Consider the following 17,049-nt stretch of genomic DNA (forward strand, 5'->3'; position numbering starts at 1 on the left):
ATCGTGTATGATGAGACAATAGGCTGTTGTATTTACGGGCACATTCTCCTTGCAGTCAAATTCTATGCGTACGTCCACTCTTGATGGATTCGTTTTGTGGCGAGCAATCAATGACCACAAAAGGCCCTTTCTCGACAAATGAGAGCACGTTGAGTAGCGTTTCGAAGCAATCGATTCTATAATATGCTCTACGAAAACGCGTGTACATATCAAATAGAACGGAGTATCTCTTTTTGCCAAAATCCAGATTTAAATCGTCGTATGGATAAAACGCCAAATTTAGATCAAGTTTCACGTTATTCAAATTACAATCGTCGAACACGCTAACATCTCGTGACATGATATTCTTTCGACCGGTCTGCAGAGCAAAGATAATCGAGGCTTCTCAAGCTGAGTCGCCGTTTTGACGGCCCATGAATGCTTAGTCCTATTCTGTAACAGAGCATACTCGTACAGATCCTACGAGCGAAAACTCAGATAATGATCGCTTTCCAATGCTCGCAGCATTGATAATTTATTGACCTCGTTTAACGCAACGTGAGGTATCCGCCACTATACTTTAAATAATTCAACCTCCGTCACAGAATTTCCCACCAAAATTAATTTTCTATCAAAATTAATTCGTGGCGAGCGTTGACAATCAGGCGTTTGTAATCTTCGCAAAAGCCCAACAGCATGCTAAGCGGCACGCAAAAATTAAAGTGTCCTTCCTCCGTGTCGGATCTAGAGTTCTATTCAGCGTTCAGCGCAATCAAAGTTTTATCGTACGTCACGTAATTCTTGAGCGTGCTAGTTATGCCCATGTTTCGGTTGCGGTCAATCTCCACATCGTTGAGTTCATATGGAATTTCATCAAACATGAACGCCAGGCAATTATTTACAAGCGTCGTTGGCATTTGATCGTTTTTCTTTTTCACTGTCAATCTTCCTTCGACGTAGAAAAAACTTTCGCACGACAACGTGTACAAATCCTGTTGCTATATGGATATTCTTATCTCGTCGCTGTACCCGAATATTGTATTAGCGAATGGGTTATACATGTGAGTCTCAATCTTGACGATGCAATCGTCAAAGATCGGCTCATCGGTAATATTCAAGATATCAATCATCTCAAAAGTTGCGCACCGCGAATCCCAAAGATTGTAAAAATTTAACGTTTGACGCGCTGAGCTTCTTTTTGCTGATGCAATTGGATGAGCGAGCGTTATCGAGCGGTGATGTTACCAGCCTTGTAAAGAATGCATTATCTCTCTGCGTGCGTTCCATGCGATAAGAGAGAGTAGAAGATGTTACGAAAAATTTACAAACAGATATGGAAAGAGTTTTACAACTCTGATGTGCAGAAAATCTTGAAAATGCACGATGTTATTCACTATTCCACGTATTCGACGTTCGACTGGTTCCTCTTCCTCCTTCCTCTCACATTTAGAGGCAGACGCTACATCTATAGATCAGGTGTACCGGCGTATCGTACGCCGTCGATAATTATGTTGTCCGCGTCATCCACGTCGAAACGTTTATTGCCAAACATTAGCCCATCCTTGTGTAGATAAACGTCGTATACCTGATCTATACCGCTCTCTTTATCTTGCACTCCCCTCAGGACAGCCTCGATGTACTTTTGACCCAGTCAGCTCGTAACGCCTCTCGACGTTTGCAGCTGATTTTGAACCTTCGTCGATAGCGAGTTTTCCGTCGTTTCGAAAACGTTCTTCAACGATTCTATCGTTGGTACGATTTTGGCACGCGGTGTGGAGGTTATCGGCTGTGCACGATCGTGCGATCGATCATTTATGCAGAGTCGTGGAACGCACGTCTCGTTCGCTTCTTCGCCCTCCTCCTCCTTCTCTGGTTCCTCTCCCTCCTTCCTCGTTTAGAAGCAGACTCTGCATCTTTGTCGCGTGACTCTCTCTTTGTCGCGCGCACGCCGGAGCTGTCGACGAAAAGTCGCAGCGGCTCGATAAGAAATTTAAAGTGTCTGTCTAACGCGATGCCTTCCTCGATTCTATCGGTCTTCAGAGCGCGTTGTTTCTTGCGGATCGACTCGCTCATCTTCTCGATCTTCCTCGCGATTTTTTCACGCTCGCGCACATCTGCCATGTTCGTCTCTGGCTAAGTATCGGCAACGACTGGTATCGCGAACTCGTTAAATCTTTTTCTGTATCGTCCGTTTGTGAATCCACTGTCTTTATCTATCACTAGAAATCCATATTTTTGCTGCCAACAGTCGCGGCACAACATGCAATATTCATTGTACGACATGTCGGTATTCACATGATGGTTGTAAACTTGTTTCAAGTTGATACCGTTGTGTTTGAACAGGATCAACAGATTCGCGTTGTCGCGTATCAGATGTTTAGGTATTCTCGCGTACGTCTGACAGAGATAGAAGAAGTCGACATTCGCGTGGTAACCCATCGAAAAGTATTCTCTCACCACATCCTGCTTGTCGTATGCCACGTCGTCAAAGATAAAAATAGAATTTGGATGCGCCTCGCTCGGTGGAACGACGTCGCTGTTGTTTGGAGAACGTAAAGTAGCCGATTTCGTCGATAAACGTAAACAAACTTTGGCTGTTGCAACGATTTCGAGTAGACGTACACGTTTTCGAAACGTACGTGCCGTTCAGGCTCTCGAGTAAGCTTATAAGAACATTGGTTTTATTACAATTCGACGAGCCGCAAATGATCGCGCGTATAGTACTCGGCAGCATTTCGCCGTGCTTGCGTTTCTCTTCGCGCCTCCCATCATTCGCGATTTCGCATCGCAGTTCGTAATGTGTATTGATAGCGGTTGCAGCACGAATTTCATGCTCACAAGCATGAAGCATGAAGCATACTAAAGGCTACGCGCTCTCGAACGACTATTTAAAGACGCGTGAATTTACGAGTCGCGCAGTAGCAATATGTATGTCACGCTGTGTCATCCTTTCGACATTCAGGACTTGAACGTCGAGCAACTGCAGTATATACCGAAGGTCGTACTCTTACGCGTGTACGGTGACTATATCGACTACGTGTGGGACAAGCTTCCTGAACACGTGAAGGCGGATTCGGAAGTTCGAACGTATCGTCGAGCACTACAATCAGCCGTGGCAGGGGATGCACATCGACGCATCTAAGATAAAGGACTGCAGCGAATGTCAGCGTCGGGCGGCAGTCTGTTGAATCGAGCGATAAACGCGCTTCCTTTCGAGTTACATATTTCGAGTTACCAGTTTTGCGACCCGGGCACTCGGCTTACGAAGCGATTAGTCAGAGGTGACGCGGATAAATCCGCTGGACGCGACGTGCCGAGAACACGACATCGCGTATTCTCGGAGCAACGATTTCACGCCCAACTATTGTTTTGTGATCGTGTGTCGCCCTTAAGAGCGGCCGCGTGAAAACGCATTTCTGTCGCGTTTCGTTTAACCCGTCATCCGATCGCCTACGAAAATCTTAGCTGTGAAGGTGCGACGAAGTTACGCCACGCTCGTGAGTGCGGTTGCAGTATAAATATATATACGTATAAACGTATGTACGAATAAATGTATGAATGAACGTGTGCATGTACAAACGTATGTATGAACATACGTATAAACATATGTATGAATTCGTGACAAAGAAAATACGTAAGAAGACATGATAAAATGTCGCGACATGTATGAAATTCTTGGAAAGAGGGGGAGGACCTGCCTTCTCTCATCGATTCCAGAAGTATTACGTCACAATTTATGCGGATGCAATCAGTCTTGCGATACCCGCTTGTACGAACGGCTGAAAAAATGTACTTCGCTAAAGAGAGCAGTGCATCGATGTGAAGAAGGAATATAATATGTAAGTTTCAACGTTCTATACACAAAAGAAACGTTTTTTTAACATTATGTATGTACACAGTACGGAACATCGCGGTGCGTTTACTGAGCAGACGTTACGATCTGACGAATATGGGCTACAAATTTTTGAAAATTGGAATCAACGTTGGCCCATGGAGTTACGTGGAGATCGTCGCGGACATGAATTATCGCTGTCTCTCGAAACGTGAAAGAGCCTCTACAAGCAACGAGGGAATATTTACAAGATGTTTCGAAACGAATACAAGGATAATTTTATAAGCGTTGGACTGCTAACCGTCAGTGTTTGTATGCTGAACGATGCTACGCTCGTACGTTTCGATTCTTCATCCGTATGCATTACGATGACCGAAACGACGCTACGCGGTATGTTTGACTTTAACGAGTGTATCGATGTAACGTTCGAATGATTAGCTTGACTCGTCGATACGGTAGATACCAAGTATACGCGATTGTCCAACATCGCATTTGAAAACATTATACGTGATAGCGACATCTTCAATGGACATCAGCTCGTCGATTGCGAACTGTTAGCTTTAGTTTTTAATAAGTACGAAAACCAGTAATAAGATGTGAATAAAAAATTTTTGTTCGCATTATTACATATGTATTTTCTTTTACTTCCCATCCTTTGCCTCGACGCGTCAGGAAAAACTATCGGAAAAAAAAGGAACTTGTACTCTATTGATTCTTCCATCCTTTCTTCACTCATAGCACGTTACACGCTCCGTCGCGCGCTCTATCTTTCTCTAACATGCAAGCCTTTATTACCGATGCATTTTTGGAGAGAGAGCAGCGGGTGACGACAAAAAATAAGGACTGGGGTCCTATGTTTACGTAACATTAATAGTGCCGGGCCCTCCCTCCCTCCATCTTCCCCGCGTTACGAGTATCTCCCGCGCCTACGAGTATCTCCCGCGCCCCGCGCTCTTCTCTAGCCTCATGAGTTAGAATCCGTCTTGGTTTATTACTCACGTGTGAACCCGTGCATTGTCTTGATGGAAGAGCACTTTCTTCTTCGCCAAATGGGGACGTTTTTTTCTTTAAAATGTTGTTGAAAGGATTCTATAAAGCTGCGTCATATAATCGCCATTGATCGTTTGCTTCTGTTGATGAAAGGTAATGGATATGAATTGTACCGCATGCATCCCAAAAAACTGTGGCCATCACCTTTCCGGCCGACGGTTTTCGCCTTCTTCGGAGCTGGTTCGCTCGGTGAAATATATTGTTTTGACTGTTCCTCGAGTGTGAAGTAATGGATCCATTTTTCGTTCACAATAATCATACTCGACGCAGAAATTCATCTGGATTACGTTGAAACATCTTCAAACATTTTTTTGAAATCGTCACACGGTGGCGCTTATTGTCCACGATAAGCAAACGCAGCACCCATCTTGCTGATAGTTTTTTATGCCCAATTACTCGTGCAATATTGAAATCACTGTGCCATGTGATATGCCTGTGGGCTTAACAAGCTCGCGCACTTTCACTCGTCGATCAGTTAAAACAATATTGTGAACTTCATCAATGATTTCTGGCGTATCAACCTCAATTGTATACAATCGCACAGTAGATGTACGACCACGTTTAAATTCATTCATCCAATTGTATACAATCGCAAACACTGGTGCAGATGTGCTATGAACATTATCTAATTCGGCTCTGATTTCTTTCGGCGTTAAACCTTTCATATGTAGATGTTTGATCACTGCACGAAACTCGTTTTTTTCCATTTTGCAAAAAATATAAAGATTGTTCGCTTTAATCGTCTACAGAAATGAAACCACTCGAATTCCACGATGAATTCTATTCAAAATTTGACAGTAATCAGCTGAAAGATGCCACTTGTCAAAAAGTAATGTGACACTGCGAGTGACCTTTGACAGATTTTCTAAGAACTTATTAACTTGTCCTCGTATCGTTATGTTTTTCTATTACTGTATAAGGATCCATCCATGTCGATTCTAGCTTCTTAAATCTTCCTCTTTTTGTCATAGAATTGTATTGCCCTGAAAGATTTTTTCTTGATTCGTTTTGTTTCTTGGCCTGAATTTTGGCTTGTTTTACGTTCTCTCTTGCCACCTGACTCGTCGAAATCTTCCTCTCAATTCATGCACGTAATCATCGTACGCGTAAATCGGTTTCGGAGGTTGTAAGGGCGGTTGGTATCATTGCTTGATGATCATGTATAATTTAAAGAATATATCCTGTGACTGTGTAAGATTATAAGTGAACATAGCGTAGGTAACCATTCCAGTTTATATAATATCGTAGATATTCCGTGAGGATTCGATGTGAACGCTCTAACGTTACTCTCGGGATGATTCTCCGTTATCTGTACCTTCTCAATTTTAAAAGTCTACAAACATTCTTAAATAATTCACTCGTGAAATTAGTGCCTTGATCCGTAAGGATTTTTTCGGGTATTCCATGCTCCATTATTATTTTTATGACAAATGCTTTGGCACTCGTTGACGCCTCTTGATTCTCGACCGATATCGCTTTGCTGAATTCGTTAAGCTATCTTGAAAAGTCAAGATGTATTTATTTTCTTCGATCGTAATCGGCAATGGTCCTACTATGTCCAGGACGCACTTTTCGAAGAGTTCTTCGAGTGTATCCGTTAATACGAGAGACATTTTTGTCTTTTGACTCAATTTATTTTTCTGACAGAATTTACATTTACTAATATAGTTTTCGACATCCTTTGTGATGCCACGCCAGTCATGTAGCAATCTTATTCTTTTTATCGTTCGTGATATCCCTTGATGCCCCTCTGCAAGTGCATCATGATATTCATATAGTATTTGCTGTTTCTCTTTTTTTGTATACTCCTTTGTGGTGCTCTCCTTATCATTTTTGGTCGTCTTCCCTTTCTTTTGCCCGAACGTTGTGTACGTGTTCGTCGTTCCGGATTGGATTTCGACTCAGGGCATTGGCGTTGGTATTACCATTACCAGCCTTATGTATGATCTTATAGTCATAGTCTTCTAATTTTAATCTCTAATGCATTAATCTCGAGCTTGAATCATTTACATTAAAAAGCCGGACTGTAATGATCTATGATCAGTTTACAATAGATAAATATCATACCGTATAAATATGGGCGAAAATATTTGACAGACTATCGCTAACAATTTTTTTCGTGTAGTATTATAATTTTGTTCGACTTTATTTAGAATTCAGCTCGCGTAAGCAATCGGATGATCTTGACCTACGAGACCTTGTGATAATACGGCTTCTATTGCAAAGTCCGACGTGTCAATTTTACCAGGTTACCAGGAATTCTCGAGAAATCTGGGTAACTGAGTATATATGCTGTTATGAGCTTCACTTTTAATAATTCAAATGCATTCTGTTGTTCCCTCTTCCAGTCGAATGCAACTCCCTTTTTTATCAAGCTTGTTAGAATTTTTGAAAAATTTTCGATGAATTTCCGGTATCCAGCTAATCCGATAAACGATTGTATACCCTTAATTTTTTTCGATACAGGAAAATCTTTTACAGCGCTTAATTTACTCGGATCTGGACGTATTCTTTCTTTGGCTATTATATGTCCGAGATATATTATTTCCTTTCGTAGAAATTTGCACTTGTCTTGTAGTTCCAAATTATATTTACGTAGTCGTTGCCTCGACAAGATGCTTATTATGCTCCTCTAAGCTTAGTCCGTAAATAATTATATCATCTAGGTACACGAGGCATCTCAAACTTTATATTCCCGCTAATATTGCGTTCATTAATCTCTGAAACGTCGCGAATGCATTTCTTAATTTAATCCGAACGGTATTCGGTTAAATTCATAATGTCCTTGTGAGGTAGACAAAAAGTAGTTTTATTTTTCCTTGCTCATAGAAATTTGGTGATATCCCGATGCTAAATCCAGTGTAGAGAAATATTTGGCGTTTCCTAACTGATTTAAAATGTCGGTTATGTTTGATAGAGGAAATGAGTCACCTATGATTAAGTTTCCTGAAATGTACCACTACTCGAAGTTTTTGTTTTCCTGAAGTGTCTCTTTTTTTGGAACGACCAGTAGTGGTGCATTCCATTGACTCGCGCTAGGACGAATAATATCATAATTATATCTTGTAGCATTTTCCTTATTTGTTGTCACCTCTTCCTTATGTCTTTCTGGCAATCGATAAGATAGCACATTCACGAGTGCACTATCGGTGCGCGTATTAATTTTATGCGTTACCGTTATTATGTGTGTTAATATATCTCCTTCTAAATTAAGGGAAATATCATTGAAGTCCTCGCATATTTGCTCGATGGTTTTCTTTTCTTCTTTATTTTGATGCTCAATTCTTATTTGCATTCGTACACGCTCATGCCGCGATAGTGTGCCGCTTTCGTTATCTGTCTTTTGTAGTGTGTGTACGTTTTCTTGATCATTCATCCGTAGCTCTTCTATTGTTATGAAATGCATAATTATTTCGACGTTTTCTCCCATAGTATTTAACATGCTTATTAGGCACATATATTCATCGGATACTACTAGACAATTCCTAAGAAATTCTTGGTCTAGTTTCCTCTGATTTAACTATTCCCACATGATTTTTATCTGTGACCGCTCGCAGTCATCATTTCGCTCGAGGTCAGCGTTATTTTCCTGTATGGATGAAGTTTCAAAGTTATCCCGTCAATTTGCAAATAGTTTTTCTGATCGCTTTTAATTTTGTGCTTTTGAAGAAAATCCATTCCGAGAATTCCTTCGTAGTCGACAAAAATTTCTCACGATATGCATGATATGTCGTATTTCCTTGTCATCTAAACGCATCTTTGCCCTTACTTTTTCAATTGTCTTTACTTGATGACCTGTCACGCCGGTGAGGGCCATTGGCTTTTCTTGTATAAGTGTCTCGCCCTTTAAGTTTCCTTTAATTAAAGTAAGTGTAGCTTCTATATCTAATAATAGATTTATCCGACTCTTCATTTCTTTGATCAGTAGTATAACAAGTCTAAGGTCAGTATTCGCATATCTCTCGGTCACTTGCGTAATTTGATGCTCGTTAGCGGCTCACGTTTTTCGCATCCTCCCTTTCTCCTTTTCTTCTTCGCTGTTAGCGTACGACGATTCTTCACTCTCACTTTATCGCTTATTTCGTCTTATCTCAACAGCAGTGTTTACACGCTTCACCTTACGGTGTCTCGCTTCGCGTGTTACTTCAGCTCTTTGTCGGGCCGTCCGTTCAATGACTAGCATTCGTTTCTTTTATGTCCTGCTTTTTTGCAATATATGCAAAATTCTCGATGGCATTTATACCTGCTTATCGACTCGGAGAAATGAAAATTTGTTAGCGTAACAACTTGATCAACAATCTCGCCCATAATGGCCTACTTTTCCGCATTTGCTGCACTGTACACTCGAATTTTTTGAGTTTTGGCTTTGACTATATTTATTGCGATCATTATTATTCGCTCGTGGGATAGGCCCTTTTAGGCTCTTTCGCGCTTGCTACATTGATAGCTTCTTGTAGATTTGAATATTTTTGTGATCGTACTAGTTTAATATCGTCGCGCAGTCTCAGCTCAAAATTTAATAAAGCTTGATCCTAAATCGTTTCTAAAATTGCTCGCTTCTGTTCGCTTGTATTTTCTCATTTCTCGATCAACGATTCGTATAGAATAGCTTCATGGCTAGGATTTCCACGCGCCTTCCATATGTGTGGGCATTTTCGCCTGACTTTTGTTTTAAGCATTAAACTCTAATTGTAGGTGTGATATTCCGCGTTTTCCTAAGTAATTGGCCTCTATCTCTCGCCGTAATTGTTCGAAATCTGCCACGCTTCTAGTTTGGAAGCCTAATAAGAGTTTTCCTCTCAATTTCGTGTTTAATATTTCTTCTAATAAGACTGATTTTTCAGTGAAATTGATCTTCTCCATCGCATAGGTATTAGCGCTTATGAATTCCTACATTTTTTGACACGAATGTTCGTCTATTTCCGGTATCAAACTCCGTGCATCTTTTAATCTTAAATATCCCACGGGTCGATTTCTTGTTTCCCACACGTCATTTTGCGTCTGTCTGTATGTGACGTTTAGCGTTCTATCGTCGAGGTACGCAAATCGGAAGTTTTCGCGATCATAAGTTGCAATTTCCATCCTGCTCATTCTATCCTGCAATCCCGTAATTGCTTCCATCATTCTGTCTAATTTATTCTGTCTTATTTCTTTTTGCCTACTTTAAACACATAGCTGACCCAGGACCCGGGAGCGGCGACGGTTCGTGGATCCACAAAGGATTTCGGGAGATGAGATTAGACAGTCTTGTAGTTTTTAAGTAAAAATATATTTAGCTGTTACACATAACACCAATGGTTATTTTATTACAATTTCTCTTAGCACTATTCGCGTCACGGCAGGTGCTGTTGCACTTTCGTTTAGACAGACAAAGTAACGCGACGAGTTTCTTCCAAACTTCTGATCTCCGTCCGCGGTCGCATTTATATTCTAAATTTTTCGGGTCATTCTTGAGTGCTTCGCACTGTCCGTTAGCGTTCCGCTTATCGGACGAGGACAGCTTCCGCGCAACTTTTGAGTCCATATTTCTTAAATTTACAATTTATATTCGCTCAAGGTTTTTTTTTATTATTTATTTAAAAGTATTTTTAAGTATGTTTAATAAATCGATTTCGGCAATCATTTATTTAATCATTTATATTTGTTGCACGTTCGTGGCGCAATTATCACTTGTGCAATTAACATTCGTGACGATGTTGTTAACAAGGCGAGTAATAACAATGTCATCATTAGATTGCATTCTGATATATTTTCTTACGCAATGAAGTAGGACAGATCGCGATAATGTGATTAGTCATACGACATTGGACATATGCAGAATTGGTTTCTCGATGATATTTTAGAATCTGAAGTGATGCACAATTGTGTGATAATTCTTTTTAAATCTGTTCCAATGACGACATATTCTGCATTAGATTGTGTACAAATGCCTAATATCGCATTCATAGTGATAAAAAAAAACATTATATAACTCAGTCGTACAATTATCACGTTTTTTCAGTGCTTTATATATTCATGTGTCACAACATTTTATTTATAATAAATCACTGAAAAAGCTATCAGCAGAATCTAAAATATGTTCTCCTAAAAAAGCTTCTATTAGTTTTTTCAAAGAAAGTTTAATCATTTGTGGTGCTCCGAAAGATCGTCAATATACGACACTATTGAGGTCGATACACTGCACTTATTTTGTATTGTACAGTGTTCTTACACCTTCGGAACATACTATACGTGAAAAAACAATTGCAGATAACTGTTCGGCATTTTTAAATCTAATATAAGATTTATATATTCATATATTTGTTCTGATACAGCTTGAGAATTTTTGAACATTTTACTTAAATTAAATTCCATTGTAATGTTCAAATGGAAACGTAGATGTTGCCTAAAGAGCACAAAATCTTTTATCAGAAGAAGATATGTGAAGCATTGAATGTATATTAAATTTATAGAATTCTATTTCGTATAGCCTTTCAATTTTAAATACAAAATGTTGTATAGAAATTTTAGCTAAAGAAAAATCTATATGTTATATTTTTTTTGGAACAATATATACTGAACTGGATGCTTAAGGTATGCATTAGGCATTATATTTTGCATACATAACATGGAATAGTAGAGAAAAAAATGTTTTCATTCAGGAGCTTTCCACATGTTTCTCTCATTAATGACCGTAGAGTTTGTGTTCACATGGCGGCTTTATCTTTAACAGTCTTTTATCAAAAATAATCGTTTTGCCAAGATACCAAGATGGTTTGTCATGATAGGCAGAATCAAACCAGGCTTCAGTGAATGTCTTTACAACTCTCAATAAAATACTATAAAGATAATCCGGCGTGAACGAAGTGATAATATTAAATACTGGTAACAGCGTAAGAATAGAAGGTTCTTTGATACCTCTCATAATGCCACTTTACATAGATATTTCACAATCTTGCTCATGTTGACTTAATGTTCTACTCCTACCTACATCTCTCGGATAAACTCTAGTTGATCCTCTTTCAACTTTGACCTTCGTGCAATCAAAATGAACAACCATATTGTCCATTATATTGTACAATTGGTTGAAGAATTGACCTTGCTATAGAATCTACAGGGCTTACAATTGTGTGAACTTTTATACAGATTTCTTGTCCGTATATATTCCATACATAATTCCTTTCTTTCATATAAAGAAGTCAATTCTTCAACAAAAAAATTTAAATACAATATAAATGCATTGGGATTATTATGACTATATCATAGACCACAAAGTATCATGTTTTCTTTTCGAATTCAATATGATATTATAATTCATTTATGCACACTTGGATTGGCCACAGCGAAAATGACGAAGAACGGCACAGTTTAACGCCATCCGAATTAAATTACAAAGTATTTAATAATAATATCGTTTTCTGAAATCACATTCTTCTCTATCATTGATCTATAAAAAGTTCTGGAAATTACATCAAAAACCAACCATTCCTCTTACAAAAAAAAATAATAAATATGACTGTTTATAATTGTATGTAGTTGCTCTTGTAACGGAAGACGTAGTAGTACATATTATTTGTCAGAAATGATTTCATGTTTTTTTCACTGCATTGCAAACATGTTACACTTGTTTTTTCTTTAAGATGGTTAATATTTAAAGAGTTTTCGCAATTCGAACAATAATAACGTTTTCTTATAGAAACAAAATTTTCGTACTCATTAAAGAACATGTATTTACAGAATTAAGTAATAACAGATTTATTAATTCAATAAGATGTTATAATGCTATGTCACTTAAATGATGACGAATAATGAAATGCAAAAATAATAAATATCCTTTTTCTCTTGATGCACGAGAACCTTCATATAGTGAGTCCCAATTCTGAAATACAAAATTATTGTACTCACTAAGGAGACTTCATTTAAACGAAAACAATGTAAATATGTTGAATGCCGCATATATAACAATATAAAAATTATGCCAATAAATTTTATTAATGTTTATTACAAAAATGTACATACATTTTTATTGTCTCTTGGAATATATTCAAAATTCTCGATATCTTCTGCATCCTCAAACGCATCATTATCACTATCGTCGTCAAATGAATCATCTTGTGTATTACTACGGTTATAACTGTCAGATTCGTCCTTACTTGAAATACTTGGAATTGATGTTACTACTGTCAGCGTTTCTTCGTTCTATAGAAAAAAAACATGTATTTATATTGTATTGTATATAGTTTCACATATATTTATTGTGTACATGATAAAGTAGTGTGACATTTTTCATAAATATAAAGATATTAACTTACATCACTATTGGATCTATTCATACAGATGGTCGGTTTCTGTATCACTATTTCTATGAGTATTCCATAAATGTAACTGTTGTTCAATGTTAATGAAATGTGGGTATTCCTGTTCCACCTCCATGGTCTGTACATGAAAAATGAATACTGTTATTCAAATGTTATGAATTAAAGAACCAAAAATATGCATATATGTAAAATCATTGAAAAATTTTAAATCAACATCTAATAATTCTCATATATTGTACATATACTAATATATTAATAAAATATTCCTACATTAATAAAATATTCCAACTGAAATTATAAATTAATAATTCATTTTATTACTACATCGTTTAATTGCAATAGTTCACTACCTTGTGCATTATCTACGTTAGGACCAATTTCTGCCATTGCTCTAGAACGGAGTATTGATTGTGGCATTTCTCAAGTAGGACTTGTAAGAACCTCTTGCTTCACTATTCATACTTTTAGAAACGTATTCCTAAAATGAAATAAGAAATGTAAACCTTTTGGTAATATTATGCAGTTTAGCTTCTCTCTCTCTCTCTCTCTCTCTCTCTCTCTCTCTCTCTCTCTCTCTCTTTCTCCCCCTTCCCTTCTTTCTCTTAAAAATCAATGAAATTTGACTCATTTAATGCGTTTTTGCGCAAAATGAAAGAATCTAGCAAAAAAAAAGCGTTGCCTTGCCTCATGAAGCAAGATATTTATCATTAAAAGTTTGAAAAACAACTGAGGTTACGAAATCTATCAACTGATTAATTATCAATGTCAGAGTTACAACAAAGATGCAAATTCTCTGATTTATAAACATAAATTCTCTGCTTTAAAAATAAAAATTCTTTGCTTTAAAGTACAAATTCTCCGCTTTAAAAATACAAATTACATTCTTATACAATTTTCATGTATAATTTTTGTTTTTAAATCAAAATTTGTATTTTTTAAGTAGAAAATTCGTATTTTAAAGCAAAGAATTTGTATTTGTACATCGCAATATTGCGTTGTTACAGTAGATTTCCTAATATGAATAAATCGTTAACTTTAATAATTTATATCTCGGCTCGCAGAGCAAATAACGACATATTTTTTTTGCTAGAAAGTCTTTCGTTTGCAAAACCGCGTAAAAAAAGCTTAATTTTATTGATTTTTGAGATGCGGGAAAGCTAATTAGCTTTTATAAAGTGTAATTACCAACTTTTTTTATTAATTTCCTATAATATCGTTATATAATGCTTTCTTATAATATCGTGCAATATGCCAGTAAAATTGGAGTTAACGCTTGTGTGTTCACTCAGTTTGAAGCAGTGATGCGAATTCCGGGCCACTTGCAGCACATGATCAGCGCCACCGATCGGCGGCCTGGCGCAACCGGTAGCAACACAAGCATGAGTCCGTGTCCGTGTGACTTGGTTAGAAGCGTGCCGACCATTATCGCTCTGTCATTTTTGCACTACGTTCTTATTGCTTGCCTTGTCGGCGCGCTGAGAACGGAGAGAACCTTATTTCACTCAAGCGAGCGTCGAGCAACCGAAATATGCTTTCTCGGCCTTTCGGCTCTCGACGTCAGGCGTGTATCAAGAGACATGGAGGCATGGGAACGTTCTAAATAACATATAAGTTTTAATAAATTGTAATAAATTGTAATACACTCTTCCCATAAATCCAGAATATTATAAATCGTATCAAAACGCGATAGTTGACAGGAGATTAAATTATTTATGAATTTATTAATTGTTTATGATTTTCCATTCGTGTTATGTACCATGATCATAAATTCGATCCGCAAGAAATTGGCGTAATCGAGCGCGTAAGATGTGAGATCGGAAATAATACTATAATTAGTAGTAAACATATATATTAGATCAAATATATTTACATATAATTTTTGAAATTATTGTTCGTATGTGTAATTTTTAAGCAATACTTGTAGGAAAAAAACCGATTCGCTTTTCAATAGGCAAATAAAAAATTATTTTAAAATTACACAACATATGAAGGCTTTCAATTGTGCATTACAAAATTATATTGGTATCATCTTTATTTATATTATTAGTAATCTCGTTTTCAAAATTTTGTTCATTAACAGAATTTTAAATGCGGATGCGATAGTTAGAAAGAAATATTTTATATATAATAAAATATTGATCGACACAAAGCGTATTTGTCATAAACGCAACATCATTAAACATGTTTTTTTTAACGATAGGAGTCAAAACGTGGTTAAACTTAAAACAATGTGATTGAAAAGGCATACACCACGACTGCAAGATGTTAATAGCGAAATATTTATATTTTAATAGATTACCATAGAATAAAAACAATACAATAAAATAGACCTCATATATCAGGCTATCTTCAGTATTACAAAATTAATGTGTGTTATAACTTTCATACATGTTGAAAACCTAATTTCACTTAATTTCGAATAAATTTTATTCACGTTATAATAATGAGATCAAATATTTTTCACGCTCAATTACAATTATATTTTCGAAGAGCGTGATGCTCAGGTTATTGTTATAATTTTTTTAGTCCATAAAATCATATCAAATACTCCAGATGCCAATTGTCGTTTTTTTGTCACAACAATTAGTCGAACTTATTGAAACACATAATTTCCAGATTCTATTAAATGTGAAATTTATTGATAATGTTAATAGCGCTTCAATTGAAAAAATTAATATAACTGTGATATATATAAATACATATATATATATATATATATATATGTATATATATATATATATCACAGTTATATTAATTTTTTGTGACAATATTTTTGCTTGTGTGTGACATTAATTATTATATGTATTTTTAAGCTTTTAAGCGTTATGTCCGGGAATTTTAATACGCTGATTTTTTCCTACCCAATGAGTAAGATGTCTAAAATCGACGCAAGATCAATTTTATATAAGATATCTCTCAAAGTACTTTATGAAATATCTTGAGGATGCTTCTTAAAGAACTTTTAAGGAAATCTTAATGTTGCTGTATGTGTCGACGATAGACGTTTCACTCAATGGGTTCATAAGCATCATATACACATGGACAATATAATATTTTTGAACTCTTCAGTCTTATGTCCGGGAACTTCAATACACTGATTTTTTCCTACCCAATGAGTAAGATGTCTAAAATCGACGCAAGATCAATTTTATATAAGATATCTCTCAAAGTTCTTTATGAAATATCTTGAAGATGCTTCTTAAAGAACTTTTAAAGAAATCTTAATATTGCTGTATGTGTCGACTTTATACGTTTCGCTCATTGGGTTCATAAGCGTCATATCCACACAGACAATATTTTTGAACTCTTCAGTCTTATGTCCGGGAACTTTAATACGCTGATTTTTTCTTACCCAATGAGTAAGATGTCTAAAATCGACGCAAGATCAACTTTATATAAGATATCTCTCAAAGTTCTTTATGAAATATCTTGAAGATGCTTCTTAAAGAACTTTTAAAGAAATCTTAATATAGTTGCATGTGTCGACTTTAGACGTTTCGTTCATTGGGTTCATAAGCGTCATATCCACACGGACAATATTTTTGAGCTCTTCAGTCTTATGTCCAGGAATTTTAATACGCTGATTTTTTCCTACCCAATGAGTAAGATGTCTAAAATCGACGTAAGATCAACTTTTTATAAGATATCTCTCAAAGTTCTTTATGAAATATCTTGAAGATGTTTCTTAAAGAACTTTTAAGGAAATCTCAATGTTGCTGTATGTGTCGACTTTATACGTTTCGCTCATTGTTCATAAGCGTCACATCCACACGGACAATATTTTTAATACGCTTTTAAATGTTATATCCTTATTTATATCCTTATTTAAGGAAGTTTAAAAAGATTAAAATTTTACATTTAATATTTTTAATCCTTTCTCGAGGGACCAAC

At 36.6% G+C, this 17,049-nt stretch overlaps 1 protein-coding gene and 1 pseudogene across 1 annotated transcript in view; both read right to left on the minus strand.

Moving 5' to 3' along the window:
• Window positions 1–11,390: 11,390 nt before the first annotated feature.
• LOC147909634 (uncharacterized) lies at window positions 11,391–12,557 on the minus strand (annotated as a pseudogene).
• Window positions 12,558–12,570: 13 nt separating this feature from the next.
• The window catches only part of LOC147909635 (uncharacterized), a 59,817-nt gene continuing 55,338 nt past the window's right edge, over window positions 12,571–17,049 (minus strand). The window contains exons 2-5 of the mRNA XM_087406705.1: window positions 13,509–13,636; window positions 13,153–13,276; window positions 12,860–13,039; window positions 12,571–12,719 (exon numbers count right to left, since the gene is read on the minus strand). Of these exons, the coding sequence (XP_087262831.1) occupies window positions 12,615–12,719; window positions 12,860–13,039; window positions 13,153–13,173 (306 nt within the window). The 5' untranslated portion in view covers window positions 13,174–13,276; window positions 13,509–13,636 and the 3' untranslated portion in view covers window positions 12,571–12,614. The remainder of the gene's footprint in view (window positions 12,720–12,859; window positions 13,040–13,152; window positions 13,277–13,508; window positions 13,637–17,049) is intronic.

This window comes from Acromyrmex echinatior, chromosome 5 (genome assembly GCF_024713525.1).
Source record: "Acromyrmex echinatior isolate Ae372 chromosome 5, ASM2471352v2, whole genome shotgun sequence".
Lineage (NCBI taxonomy): Eukaryota > Metazoa > Arthropoda > Insecta > Hymenoptera > Formicidae > Acromyrmex > Acromyrmex echinatior.